This window comes from Pinus tabuliformis, chromosome 3_2 (genome assembly GCF_031772625.1).
Source record: "Pinus tabuliformis cultivar Carrire ecotype Pingquan chromosome 3_2, CPIR1, whole genome shotgun sequence".
Lineage (NCBI taxonomy): Eukaryota > Viridiplantae > Streptophyta > Pinopsida > Pinales > Pinaceae > Pinus > Pinus tabuliformis.
This window is the reverse complement of record NC_142302.1, coordinates 401,379,703-401,392,459: the sequence shown is the minus strand read 5'-3', so window position 1 is coordinate 401,392,459 and position 12,757 is coordinate 401,379,703. Positions and strand designations below refer to the sequence as shown.

The 12,757-nt window shown below is 36.0% G+C and overlaps 1 protein-coding gene across 1 annotated transcript; it reads right to left on the bottom strand.

Moving 5' to 3' along the window:
* Window positions 1-1,425: 1,425 nt before the first annotated feature.
* LOC149181083 (uncharacterized) lies at window positions 1,426-5,397 on the bottom strand. The gene is made up of 2 exons (XM_089416434.1): window positions 2,416-5,397; window positions 1,426-2,205 (listed from the first exon to the last, which is right to left on the bottom strand). The coding sequence occupies exons 1-2, from the start codon at window positions 5,033-5,035 to the stop codon at window positions 1,787-1,789; spliced, it is 3,039 nt and encodes a 1,012-aa protein (XP_089272560.1). The 5' UTR covers window positions 5,036-5,397; the 3' UTR covers window positions 1,426-1,786.
* Window positions 5,398-12,757: the final 7,360 nt, after the last annotated feature.

Sequence of the window (12,757 nt, the reverse complement as noted above, 5' to 3'; positions counted from 1 at the left end):
GAGGTCAGCCAACAAGAGGCAATGGGGTGAAGGAGTGGGGCTCCTTTTGATTGGGCTTATGGGTCTTTGAGCTTGTGGGCGACCATGAAATTTGTGGCCGAAATCGTGGCCATTATTGGCATATGGAAGGGGGCATGCAGGGGTGTTGGGGGCATCTTAGGTGGGGGTCTTTAGCACTCAAGGGCTTTCAATAAGCTACATGGGGGGAAGAAATGTTGGATGAACAGAACCATTGGCTATCAAAAATTATGAAAATAATGGTTTGAAATTCTTGGCTTCTTATTCCTAAAGCAGGTAACTCCCCTCAGAGGAAGAAAGCACTGAAGCTAGTTCCGGGCCATCGTCAGCAACAGGTTAGGACATAGGACAACACAACAATAGCTTGAGCAGGGAAAGGTAGGGGCAAAGGAAAGAGACCGCGGGAGAGTGAGGCTGAGGCTGAGCTGAGCAAGGTTGGAAAATGCAGTGGGAGGAAATCAATAGATACACTGATCCAAGAAGTGGTGGCTGCATATGTGGGTGGCACCAAAGAGGAGATTCAACGTCTCATTGCTGAGTGGGAGGATGACATCAACATATTTGTGAAAGTGGGGGCAGTGGACGTGGAAGAGTGGAAAGTATTGGTTCCTGATCCGGGACACACTTGCAGTAGAGAAACACAATATAAATAGACTCTACACTTGTACTAGCTCCATAAATGCCTCCTAGGGAAGGAGATGGAACAAATCTGGATGACCGTCATTAAGGAATTTCCAAACTACAAGAAAGAATTTCAAAAGATCCAAGCCTAGCTGCAAAAACAAGATGGCCGTCGGGGCTGAATTGAGGAAAAATTCTCAAGCGTGTTCCTACCGACCGAGCTGCCTAAATCCAATGTGAAAGACTCGGTCTTGGGTACCTCGACTGATCATGATAACTAGGAGGATGAAGTCATAGTCTTTTTGCTTAAGTTTTTATGTGGATAGCATTTACTTTCCAGTTTGTAGTAGTTTATATATATAGAAAGACAACTCATGGTTGTGTACATGATAATCAAGTATATATAGCTTGGATAGATAAACTAACTATTTTTTGCTACTAGATGGCATATAATGTGGTTATGTGGTCAACAAACTTGGTTTCCCAACGGGCAGGTTGAGATCACCAAACGAGACTAAATAGTTGTAACCTGCTTGCATATATTATAATGAAAAAAAAGATCTACCACGGTTAACAAAAAAATGGCTTAAAAATTTGAATATTCATGTTAACAGTGGCATAGAAATATATATATATATATATATATATTTTGCTTAGAGTCCGTTGTATTAGCAATTGAATATGGGGCACTCTAACAAAGTCTAAATTTCACGCATTATTTTGCCATTGATCTTTTGCCTTGATATTGTTATTTAATTTTATGGATGTAAATTCCTGTTTGGTTTTGAAATTGGCCTGGGCTCGTCTTTTTCGAGCTAACATCTTAACTTTACAAAAACTTTATGATGCCAGGTACTATATTTAAAAGTGCCCTTTTGACCAGCGACAATTTAGTCAGGGTGGCTGATATTGGCCTTCGTTATTAACACCTTCATCAGTAACCAGGAATCCATTTTATGATACATGAAATATTCCACCTGTAGCATTTTTCTACTATCAATTGAACATTCGGCCAGCATTATACATGGGTCATCCCAAACATATATAGAACAAGGAAAAACCCTCATTCCGGCCATAGTAGTTTACAGCTCAGGTTTCTACAACTTTACAATATATTTAGTCTTCTTCGATATCAACTGTAACATTTTCATGCTTTTGAGTCTACATTTGCAGGCGTTGAGTCCTTTACTTCGTGCTTGGAGTCCTCATTCGTAGGCTTTGAGCCCTGTACTTGCATGGTTGTACTGCAGCCACAAGGATCTGCATCCTTCAACATCTGCACAACTTCTCTCATAGAAGGCCGCGAATTTGGCAGTTTGTGTGTGCAAAACACTGCAATTTTCAGAGCCCGAATCATTTCTTCTTTAAATGAGCTGGAAATCCTCGAGTCAAGAACTACAAATGCATCTCTCTTTTCATAGATTTTCTGTGAAATCCAATAAACAATATCGTTGTTCTCTCCAAATTCCGGTTCATTGGGCCGTTTGCCAGTTATGAGCTCCAGCAAAACTACACCAAAACTGTAAACATCGCTCTTCTCGGAGACCTTCTTGGAGTATGCATATTCTGCCAGAAAAATACATAAACAGAGTACAATTCAGGGTTCATCCATTTGCAAAAGATATCAATAAAATGAATATCTCAATAATGTTAGACATCAAGGTCTGCAAAACCTGTTAAAAAACACACTTCTTTAAGAGCCAGAAACTTTGTTTGGGAAACAGCAAGGAAGAAAATGGATTAACATATGCCAGACAAAAAAGTTGAAAAACTTACCAGGAGCAAAGTAACCGTGAGTACCTACAAAATCTGTTGCACTATCCCCTTCTCTGTTGCCAGCTTGAACAACTTTCGCAACACCAAAATCAGCAATCTTGGCCTCATAAAATTGATCCAGCAAGATATTGGTAGAATTGACATCTCTATGAATGATTGCAGGGGAGCAATCATGATGAAGATATGATAATCCTTGAGCTGCTCCTAATGCAATCCTGTGTCGCGTCGGCCAATCCAAACCATTATTGCTCCGCAAAGCTTCAGACAGGTTCCCATTAGGCATGTATTCATAGACCAACACATTTGAATGCCTGTTGGACAGATAACAATAAAGCTTCACTATGTTTTTGTGGCGAATGGTTCCCAAAGTTTCAACTTCTGCCTTGGCCAATCGATGACCCTTGTCAACTTTGTTATTCTTCTTCTTCTTATGCTTGTCCATATCAATATCGTCCATATCCATCTTGGTGGCCGTCCATAGGTGCTTCACTGCTACAGTTTCATTGTTGGGTAGGTCAGCACGATAAACCTTGCCGGATGCCCCGCTTCCAATTACATTCTCTTCGTTTTTCAGTAACAAAACCCCAGAAAGCTCTTCTGCATTGAAGCTCAAATTATGAAAAACTGTGATTTTCCATGCCAAGCTTTCCTCTTTCTCCAGCTTATCCGCTTGTCGACGAACATACCGCCGGAAAAGTATCAGTCCAACGGCCAATATTAACACGGCTGCACCTGCAATGAAACCTGCTCCTAATTTCAGTCTCCTGTCTTTCTTGTGAGAACGAGAAGAAGTCGAGCAAACCCTAATCGTATAATCTCTACTGTGGCTTTCAACACAGAGCCCTGGATTTCCCGAAAAGCTTTGCCTGTTTCCGGCAATGATGAGCGAGTTGGGAATGGGGCCGCTTAACTGATTGTTGGATAAATCAATAAAGTTCAGGGTCAACGCATCGAGACTGCTGGGAATTGAACCGGAGAGCTCATTATTTGAAAGATTCAAAGAATTCAAGCCACGAATAGATCCCAAAGAGTCTGGAATTGCTTCATCCAGACGGTTTCTCGCAAGATCTATAATGATTAAAGATTCGCAGGAGCCGATTTCGCCTGGAATGGATCCCGCCAGAATATTTTCTTGCAAATATAGTCCATTCAACTGACTCAACCTTCCGATTTCCTTCGGTATTTGACCCGTAAACTTATTATTATTTGCATTAATCGTGACCAAGTGCAGCGCGAAGCCGATCTCCGGCACCAAGCTGCCGGAGAATTGGTTGTTTTGAATGAACAAGAATGATAGATTCTTTGCATTTCCGATATCGGCACTCATTTCTCCCACAAAATTATTAAAGCTCAAATCAATAATATTGACATTGGGCAGACCCCAGATTCCTCCGGGAACTGTACCGCTGAGTACATTGTTATTGACTCTGAAGCGTATCAAGCTTTGGCAAGCCCCGTATGAGAGAGGTAGTTCTCCCGTGAAATAGTTTTCAAGAACAAGAAAGTACTGCAGGTTTCCTCCTTTGCAGATATCTTTGGGCAGCGAGCCATTGAGCTGATTTTGCGAGGCGTCCAGCATGTTGAATTTGGACAGGCTGCCAAGCTTCTGTGGTAATTGGCCTGTAAGATTGTTCTCATATATCGACAAGCCTTCCAGAAGCGGCAATTCCCCAATGCTCTCGGGAATTTGGCCCGAAAGATTGTTGCTGTAGAGCTGCAAGTATGACAAATTCTTCAAATTCCCGAGCTCTTCTGGAATGTTGCCGGTAAGGCTGTTGCGCGAAGCATCCAGGTTCCGCAGTAACGAGAGATGGCCCAATTCGCCAGGAATACTCCCGCTGAAATAGTTGTTGTAGAGCTCCAGTTGATAGAGCTTCTTCAGGTTCGAGATTTCCTTGGGAATGGATCCGTTGAGGCTGTTGTTAGAGAGATCCAGGAGGCCCAGCTCTGTGAAATTAAAAATGAAAAGCGGGATTTCTCCTATCAAATTGCAGGTGCCCAAGAAGAAGGTGTTGAGTTTCTTCAAACTCATGAGTTCTTGGGGAATTGTGCCAGGAGCAAAGGGATTCTGTGCAAGGTTAAGGGAGGTGAGCTCTGGCAAATTTCCCAGAGAAGCAGGGACTTGCCCTGCGAAGCTGTTGGTCGAGAGGTCGAGTGTCTTCAAAGACTTTAGTCCAGACAGGTCTGGCAAAGTACCGGACAGAGAATTTGTGTTGAGGTTGAGGGATTGGAGGTTGCTGCAATTCGTGAGAGGCGGTGGCAAAATCCCATACAAGTTATTGAAACCCAAATGGAGCTTTTCCAAGCTCGGAAGATTGCATAGGCCGGAATAAAGAGGGCCGTTGAGAGATTTGTCTTCGAGTGCGATTTCAGTGACCATACCTGTAGAATTGTCGCAGGTGATTCCATCCCAATTGCAAGGCGCATTGGCAGAGTCTATCATCCAGCTGTCCAATGCATTGTGGGGATCATTCTTGAAGCTTTCCTTCATTTGCAGGAGGATTTGAGCTTCTTGAGGAAGAGCATGGCACCATGGATTAACAATAAATGATGCCAAGCTCCATGCACAAACCAGCCAGTTCAGCCTTGAAATCCAAGCCGCGATGCTCTCGGTCTCCATCTTTTTTTCTCTTGAGTTAATAAAAACAGCGCATTAAGCTCTGACCAGTTTGCTAGCTGCTGCGGAGGTGTAGACAGCTTTCTCGATGGCAATGACGAATTTCCAGATGATGCTGCTCTGCAGACTAACTCATGTACTTCCAATTTTACGAAATCAAGGACGCACATCAAATTGGTTGCCTTTGGCTTTAAAGATTATGATTGGGAATTTCATAGCAATGGCAAGGGGAATTGGGCAGAGGCAGAGGCACCCAATCTGCAGATCTGTGTTAGCATTGCAGTTGTATATGAGGTGTATATGTAGTTTCTCAGTGGGCTAATAGAATCGAGAGACCGACTTCCTCCGGGAAGGGAAAGTTCCGTGGAGCCTGCCCTATTTAAGCAGCTAAGTTTTAAATGTTAAGGGGCATAATAGTTTCGGAGTTTTCTAATTTTTTTTTAAGGTTTTTTTTCAGAGATTTGGGTAGAATTTGGTGGAAAATTTGTGGTGAAATTTAGAATTCGGTGGATGTGGTGAAATTTTGATTTGTGATTGTTTTTTTTATAAGGTATATAGATTTAGATTCGGTAAAAAAATTTGTGGTGAAATCTTTATTTGTATTTATTTATATTATTTACACTGTTTCTTTTAGCTAGATTTAACATCCTAAATTTTTTTATAAAACATTTAGATTGCCCATAATTCACCAATCAAACTGCCATTTCAATAAATAACTATTAGATATTAGAAAAACTATCTAAATATTAAAAAAAAAAATTAAATCAAAAAATAAACCAACAAAAAAACTTCAAAAAATCACACATAATTTTAAATTACATCTTACAATTTCTTCCCATTCAAAGTCTTCTAATATTAAAATTATTTACATTTAATTATAACAACATTGAATTGAATTTTTATCTTTATAAGACATTTAGATGGCTCATAATTCACCAATCAAACTGCCATTTCAATAAATAGCTATTAGATATTCAAAAGACTATTATATATTAGATATTAAAAAAAAAATCAGAAAATAAACAAAACAAAAAAACTCATCAAAAATCACAAATAATTTTAAATTACATCTTACATTTTTTTCCCATTCAAGGTCTTCTCATATTAAAATATTTACATTTAATTATAATAACGTTGAATTGAATTCTTTTATTATAAGAGGACATTTAATTATAATAACGTTGAATTGAATTATTTTATTATAAGAGGAAGATATATCTTCTAAGTCTTCATATTTGATTCCTGGTTAAAATTGTTCAAATTCTTTACGTTTAATTTATTAACATTGAATTGAATTCTTTTATTATAAGAGAAAGATATATCTTCTAAATCGGGAACCTCATTCCAAAGTTTCTAAAGATGCGGTTTGAAAAAATTAAGCTGAATTTTCAGCCAACGATAACACCTTATCATGAACTTAGGTTGGATGACCCTGATTACGTTGTCAAAGATCAGGTCTGTTTAGTTTCATGATAAATCGAGGACCATGTAAAAGTGTGGTCCTCGTCATTGCAAATTTTCAAGGTTTTTTATGATTGTAAATATTTCCGTTTGATATTTTACTTATGAACGGACCCGGACCTGGACGCGACGTGATAGAGGGGATGAACGGACCCGGACCTTCGACGCGACGTGATAGAGGGGTTGATAATATTATGGACCCACGTGCAACTTGCGGTTTTCAGCCAGGCGTGAATATGTGGACAATATAATTTATTTAATTGATACTATATAATAAAGTTGAAGGCGTTTTTTAATTGTGAGGTTTATATCTTCACGACACTGGTTAGATTTTTTGTTTTTATACCATTTTGAACAAATATCTTATAATTCCATATTTTAAGTAAGTGTTCCTCTCACTCCATTTAATATTACACTCTTTCTGTTTAATTTCTATGTTCTTCGTTTAACACTACAACATTACTTTACACAATAATGTGCAAATATTAGTTATAAATATTGTAATATGCAAATTACTTTACACAATAATGTGCAAATATTAGTTATAAATATTGTAATATGCAAATACTAGTTATAAATCTAATCGTAATTAGGGATATATGATAGTTCTACTCGTCATTAAATAAGAATGACAATCGTGCATTTTACGCCAGAAAAATGTAAGAATAAGCAAAGATAAAATAATAATCATAAGGATCTGGGAGAGAAAGGATTAAGAAATCCTAACTTACGTTAATCGCACTTTAATTTCATAATATTTAAAAAAATAATTAAAAAACTTTGCGAGTAAGATGGTGATATAAAGTCGACCCGTAACACGTGTTTTAATTAATATTAATTACTTACATAATAATGTACTTTTATTCATTATTCCATCATAATATTTTTTTAATTTTGATTAATATAATTATTATATAAAAAATGTTATGAATTTTATTAAATAATTTAAAAATTAAATAATCTAATATGTGAAATAAGATAAATGTAGTTATATATTATCGAAAAAATGTTTTTTTTTTTTTTTTTCCTTTCTTAAATTTACCTATTCGGTCCTTCAAAGTCTTGCTTTTTGCTTATTTTTATTTCTTAGTCCAAAACTTATAAGATTTTATCATATTTTTTTTTGTTTTTAAGTATTAAAATTAAATTTGATTTTGTAATATAAAATTGTGTTTTCAATTATATTTTAGTAATGTGATTGTATTTAGAGGTTTATTTTATAATTTAATATGAGAGGTGTGTGATTCTTTGGGCGTTTAACTTAAAATTATCTATTTTATTTAAAAAAATAAAAAAATTAAATAAAAAGTAATTAAGATAAAAATAAAAATAAAAAATGAATATATACGTTTGATTAATTTTAATTAAAACCATTATAAAACATTATTAATCTCACTTGTTGTTGATATTATAAGTCAGTATAAAAAAAATGTAGTAAAAGTATTTCACTTTCATTCTCAATTATAAATAAAATATTTCGATGTACAATAACAGCTTTATATCAACTTTAAAGGGAGATAAAGTAATTAAAATATATATATATATATATATATATATATATATATATAAAGGTAACGGTACCCTGAACATTTTTTTGCTTTTACCTTAAGATTGGAACTCAACTTTATATCAACTTTAAAGGAAGATAAAGTAATTAAAATCATATATATAAAGGTAATGTAACCTAAACATTTTTTTTTTCTTTCTTGCTTTTACATTAAAATTGGAACTCAACATGTAAATGTTATCTAGAGGTTATTATGGTGTACTACATTAAATCGATTATCCTTCTAGAATGATAGGTTATGTTAGACTTTGTTTATGCAACAATTATTAAACTATTAGTGCAATGCTTTGATTCACCTTATGATAAATATTTTGACTTCGTCCTTATACATGTCATAAGTGTAATGTATGGGTTGTGAATCTTACTTGTTATTTGTTAAGGTTTGCATTTGATTATTTGTGTTTCCACCATAGTTCATGGTATGTTTATGAGGAGAAAGTTCTCGAACATGGTATGTTTATGAGGAGAAAGTTCTCGAATCCAGACAACTGTCACCCTACAACTATCATCACTTGTCTCATTATCTGTGTGATACCAGACCTTGGTCGTCTAGGGTAAGTCAATGGTGCAGAGAGGAAAAGGATGGTTAGAGAGTAATTGACCTCCTTTCCAGGCACCGAAGGGGCTCATTCTTGCAATTTTCGTTCTGGTGAAATTGGCTCTGCATCTGTTAAATGTGTTTCTCAGAAAGCTCTGCGCTTACCTTGCTACCAACTGCTACAGGGAATCTTGGCACCTTTACCCACTTTGATACGAGTTCTCTGATTTTCATATAGTGCCTTTCTCTTCTTTTTATTTATGTGTTAGGTTAAAGGCTTGAATTTTCCTTGGCAAAGCCAGGAGGTTATCTGGTCTTGACTAAGGAACTCAGGGAGGGATACTACTTGGTCAACAATTGCAACAGACACAACTAGCCAGGGTAAGTTGTATTCACTCTACGAGTTCTCCTTCTTTAGTTGATCTACGACAGTAATCACAGTTTTGACCATGAGGGTTTCTTCCTCTAGAGACAGAACAGACAAAGGGTCATCAAACCTCGAATAGGTAATGATATTTTCTTTAATTGTACCCACCTATCTGAAATTTTTACATACATTCCTCGCATGCATTCGACTTCGACAGGTTATGACAAGTTGTCTAATGCCTTGGTTTTATATCTGAGAGGTGAGGTTTGTTTCTTCTACGACTGACTGCATTTGACCCCTCACTTCATATCGTTCCAGGTTCCCTACTCATACATTTTCTTTGTTTTCCGAGGTTGAACTAGCACCCATTTTTCCAGTTGATCTTTCTTTTGCTCTTGACCGCTCATTTTCTACATGAGCCGGAATCTAGAACCTAAAGTAATAATTAGGGTTTTACATTGATTCTATGTCACAATCGACTTTTATAAATTTTCGTTTAAAATGGGTCCCAAACCCTTTCTTAAAGATTAAATGTTTCGCATTGAATCCAATGTATATTCAATATTTATGATTGTTTCTTTCCAAGATTTTGCATGTGCATTCTTTTGAGAAGGTTCCTCTATTATGGAATGATTTTATTTGTCACATGACTATATTTTATGACAATTCCATTATGGGTTTTTATTGTTCTTTCGGTGGTTACACTTTTTTTCTTGCATATTCATCTAATGTTCCGTTTCTATGTATTTAAATAACTTCTTTCTTTTTTGTTAAAAATAAAATCATCAGTTTTAGAAGTAATAGTCATAACTCTTGTAGGATTTAAGCGACTATTCTCCCAACTGTTGTTACCAGCTTGGTCTAGGAGGCTAACCCATAATCCCCTTCCTGTTAGAATTTGAATGGATTCATTATAAATGTTCTGTTAGTGCTATTTCGAGGGAACTTAGGTTCTTCTGCAATACAACTGTTAAATAATTACTTTCACACTAGTCTATGTATTAATATAAATAATACATTCTCTTTGGCGGGTGAGGGACTGATTCATGGTTTTTGTCCTCCGTGACTTGGCCTAGAATCTAACGTAATACCCAACAAACTTGTGTGATTATTTTGTTTATCGACTCATGTTTTTGACCTTCAATAGTTTAATTGTTTCACCATCCTATTTAGTTCATATTATCTAAGAGAAGACACTCTCTAATTTAATAACTAATTCACATTCACACTTTGTTTTTAATAACAATTCACAAACAAAATTCTCATCATCATCATCATTATATGCAACACTTATTAATATGCAATTTTTAATAGATCATTATAGTCTTGATTTTTCTAAACAGAACAAGTTTTTCTATTGAAATAATACTTATCTGTCTTGCCAAATTTCCAATGGACCACCAAACCACTAGGAATGCAATGCTCCACGCCACCAATGAGACTATACTTTCACTGCATCTCCCCCCGAGCTTGCTTCACTCCCAGAGCAGTTTTTAGGACAGTAACAATGCAAGTTCAATCTCTTTCCTTTAAGCTATCTGATCCTAACTAGACGTAACTAAAGATGTACAATCTAAGCGTTCAAGCTTAAGATAGACTCCACTAGCCAACCAACTCTAGAGTCTTTCATAACAGTGTCTTCCTTAGACTTCTGTGTTCTTCTCCTTCTCTTGCCTTAGGTTCCTCTAACCCTTTTGACTCTCTTTTGTTTTTCTTTTATTTCCAAAGGAGAATCTTGGGTAGGTAACTACCTCACATGTAACTATCCAACTACCTGGAACGTCAGCTACTTTCAACATTGCTTCCTGATATGATTTATTTTATGGTCCATACACAAGAATCATTTTAATAAACTAAAAATAAAATAAAATAAAATATGCATCTATATACCGATATAGACTTACTTAATGTTTAGCCTTCTCAGCCCATAATAGTAAAAAAAATATTCTACAATAAATTAATATTTACAAGGTTACCAGGGGACATTACATCTTCCCCCCCCTTGAGCAAAACACCATCCCGGTGTTTCCAACCTTCAAAATAGGTTGGGATAAGCTTATTTTATAAAATTCTCATCCTCCTAGGCAGCCTCGTTGGGGCTAATGTGTCTCCACTGCACTTTAACCTGGGAGATAACTCACATCCGTAGCATTACTTCTCTTTGATCTATGATGTGTGGGGGTTCAAATATAAACTCTCCATCCGGTTCCACCTATATCTACAACCATTAATCTTTGTTAGTCTCTATTATTAGCAAGTATACAACACATATATAAATTTGCAATTCATAAATTATTTACCTGTATAATCTGCCAATCAATGATATGTTTAGGATAATAAATATATATGTTTAGTAACGAAACATGAAACACATTGTGAACACTTATGTGGCTAGGTAAAGCTAGCTAATACGCCACATACCCAATTCGAGCTAGAATCTGAAAAGGACCACAAAAATAGGGAGGTATTTTAGTATAGCCTCCCCAACGCAAGGTACTCTTCTTAGGTTTCACCCTTACATATACGTGGTCTCCTACTTGAAATTCTCGATAGATTCTTCTTTTATCAGCATAAGTCTTTTGTCTATCTTGAGAAACTTTCAAATTCACCCTCACTTTTCTTACTACTTCTTCCATTTCCTTCAACATATCAGGCTCGAGTGTTAGTTTGTCCTCTAGACCACCCCAATTAATAGGTGTTCTACACCCGTGTCAGTATAACACTTCAAATGGGCTAATTTTTAGGGGGCGTGATAGCTATTATTGTATGCAAATTCTACTAAATGGATGTAATCTTCCCACGTAGTCGGTCACTACATCACATACATCCTTAGCATGTCTTTGAGTACTTGATTCACTCGCTTTGTCTACCCATCTATTTGAGGGTGGTATGCAACACTGAATTATATGTGAGTACCTGATCCATCAAAATGAGCCTTCTAATATGCATATGTAAATTTAACATCCCTATAAGAAATTATCACTTTGGTATGCTATGCAGCCTGCAAATTTATTTCATGAATATGTTAGCAATGAACTGTTTTATAGGTAGATTACACCAAAATAAAATGAGCAATTTTACTCAATTTGTCCACCACTACCATTATTGAATCATTATGTTTCTTAGTCTTAGGTAGGCCAGTAATGAAATCCATGTGATAACCTCCCACTTCCATTCGGGAACAGGCAGTGGGTGAAGTAATCTGGTCGGGTGTCGATGCTCAATCTTCACCTATTGACATTCTAAACACTTAGCTAAGTACTCAACAATTTTTTTTTTCATGCCTCGCCAAAATACACTTTTCTCAAATTAATGAGCATCTTTTGATAACTAGGATGGCTGCATAAGGACTTTTACGATACTCATTTAAAATTAATTCTTTGATACTTATATGGTTGGGGCCATACATTCTGTTTTGATAGGTCAACATGTTTTCTTGACTTACCTCATATCCAAGTTATTATTAACTATTGTTTATATTTCTTGCTTGCTGCCACAAGAACTGGCATTGTGGGTCCCTTTTAGCAATCTCTTTATTCAATTCTTTAAAATTAGTCTCCACTTCACTAAACATATTTTCATAAACAAAATTCAATTTCTTGCTCAAGTCATCTGCTACTTGATTCTCGTTACCCTTAAGATGATTAATTTCAAATTCAAAAACTTAGGAGAGAAATCCAACGTGCCTGGAGAGCATTAAAAGTAAGCTTCTTAAAATAATTAGCTAAGCTACTGTGATTTGCCATTAACATAAATATTTTCCCAAGTAAATAATATCTCCACATTTTCAGG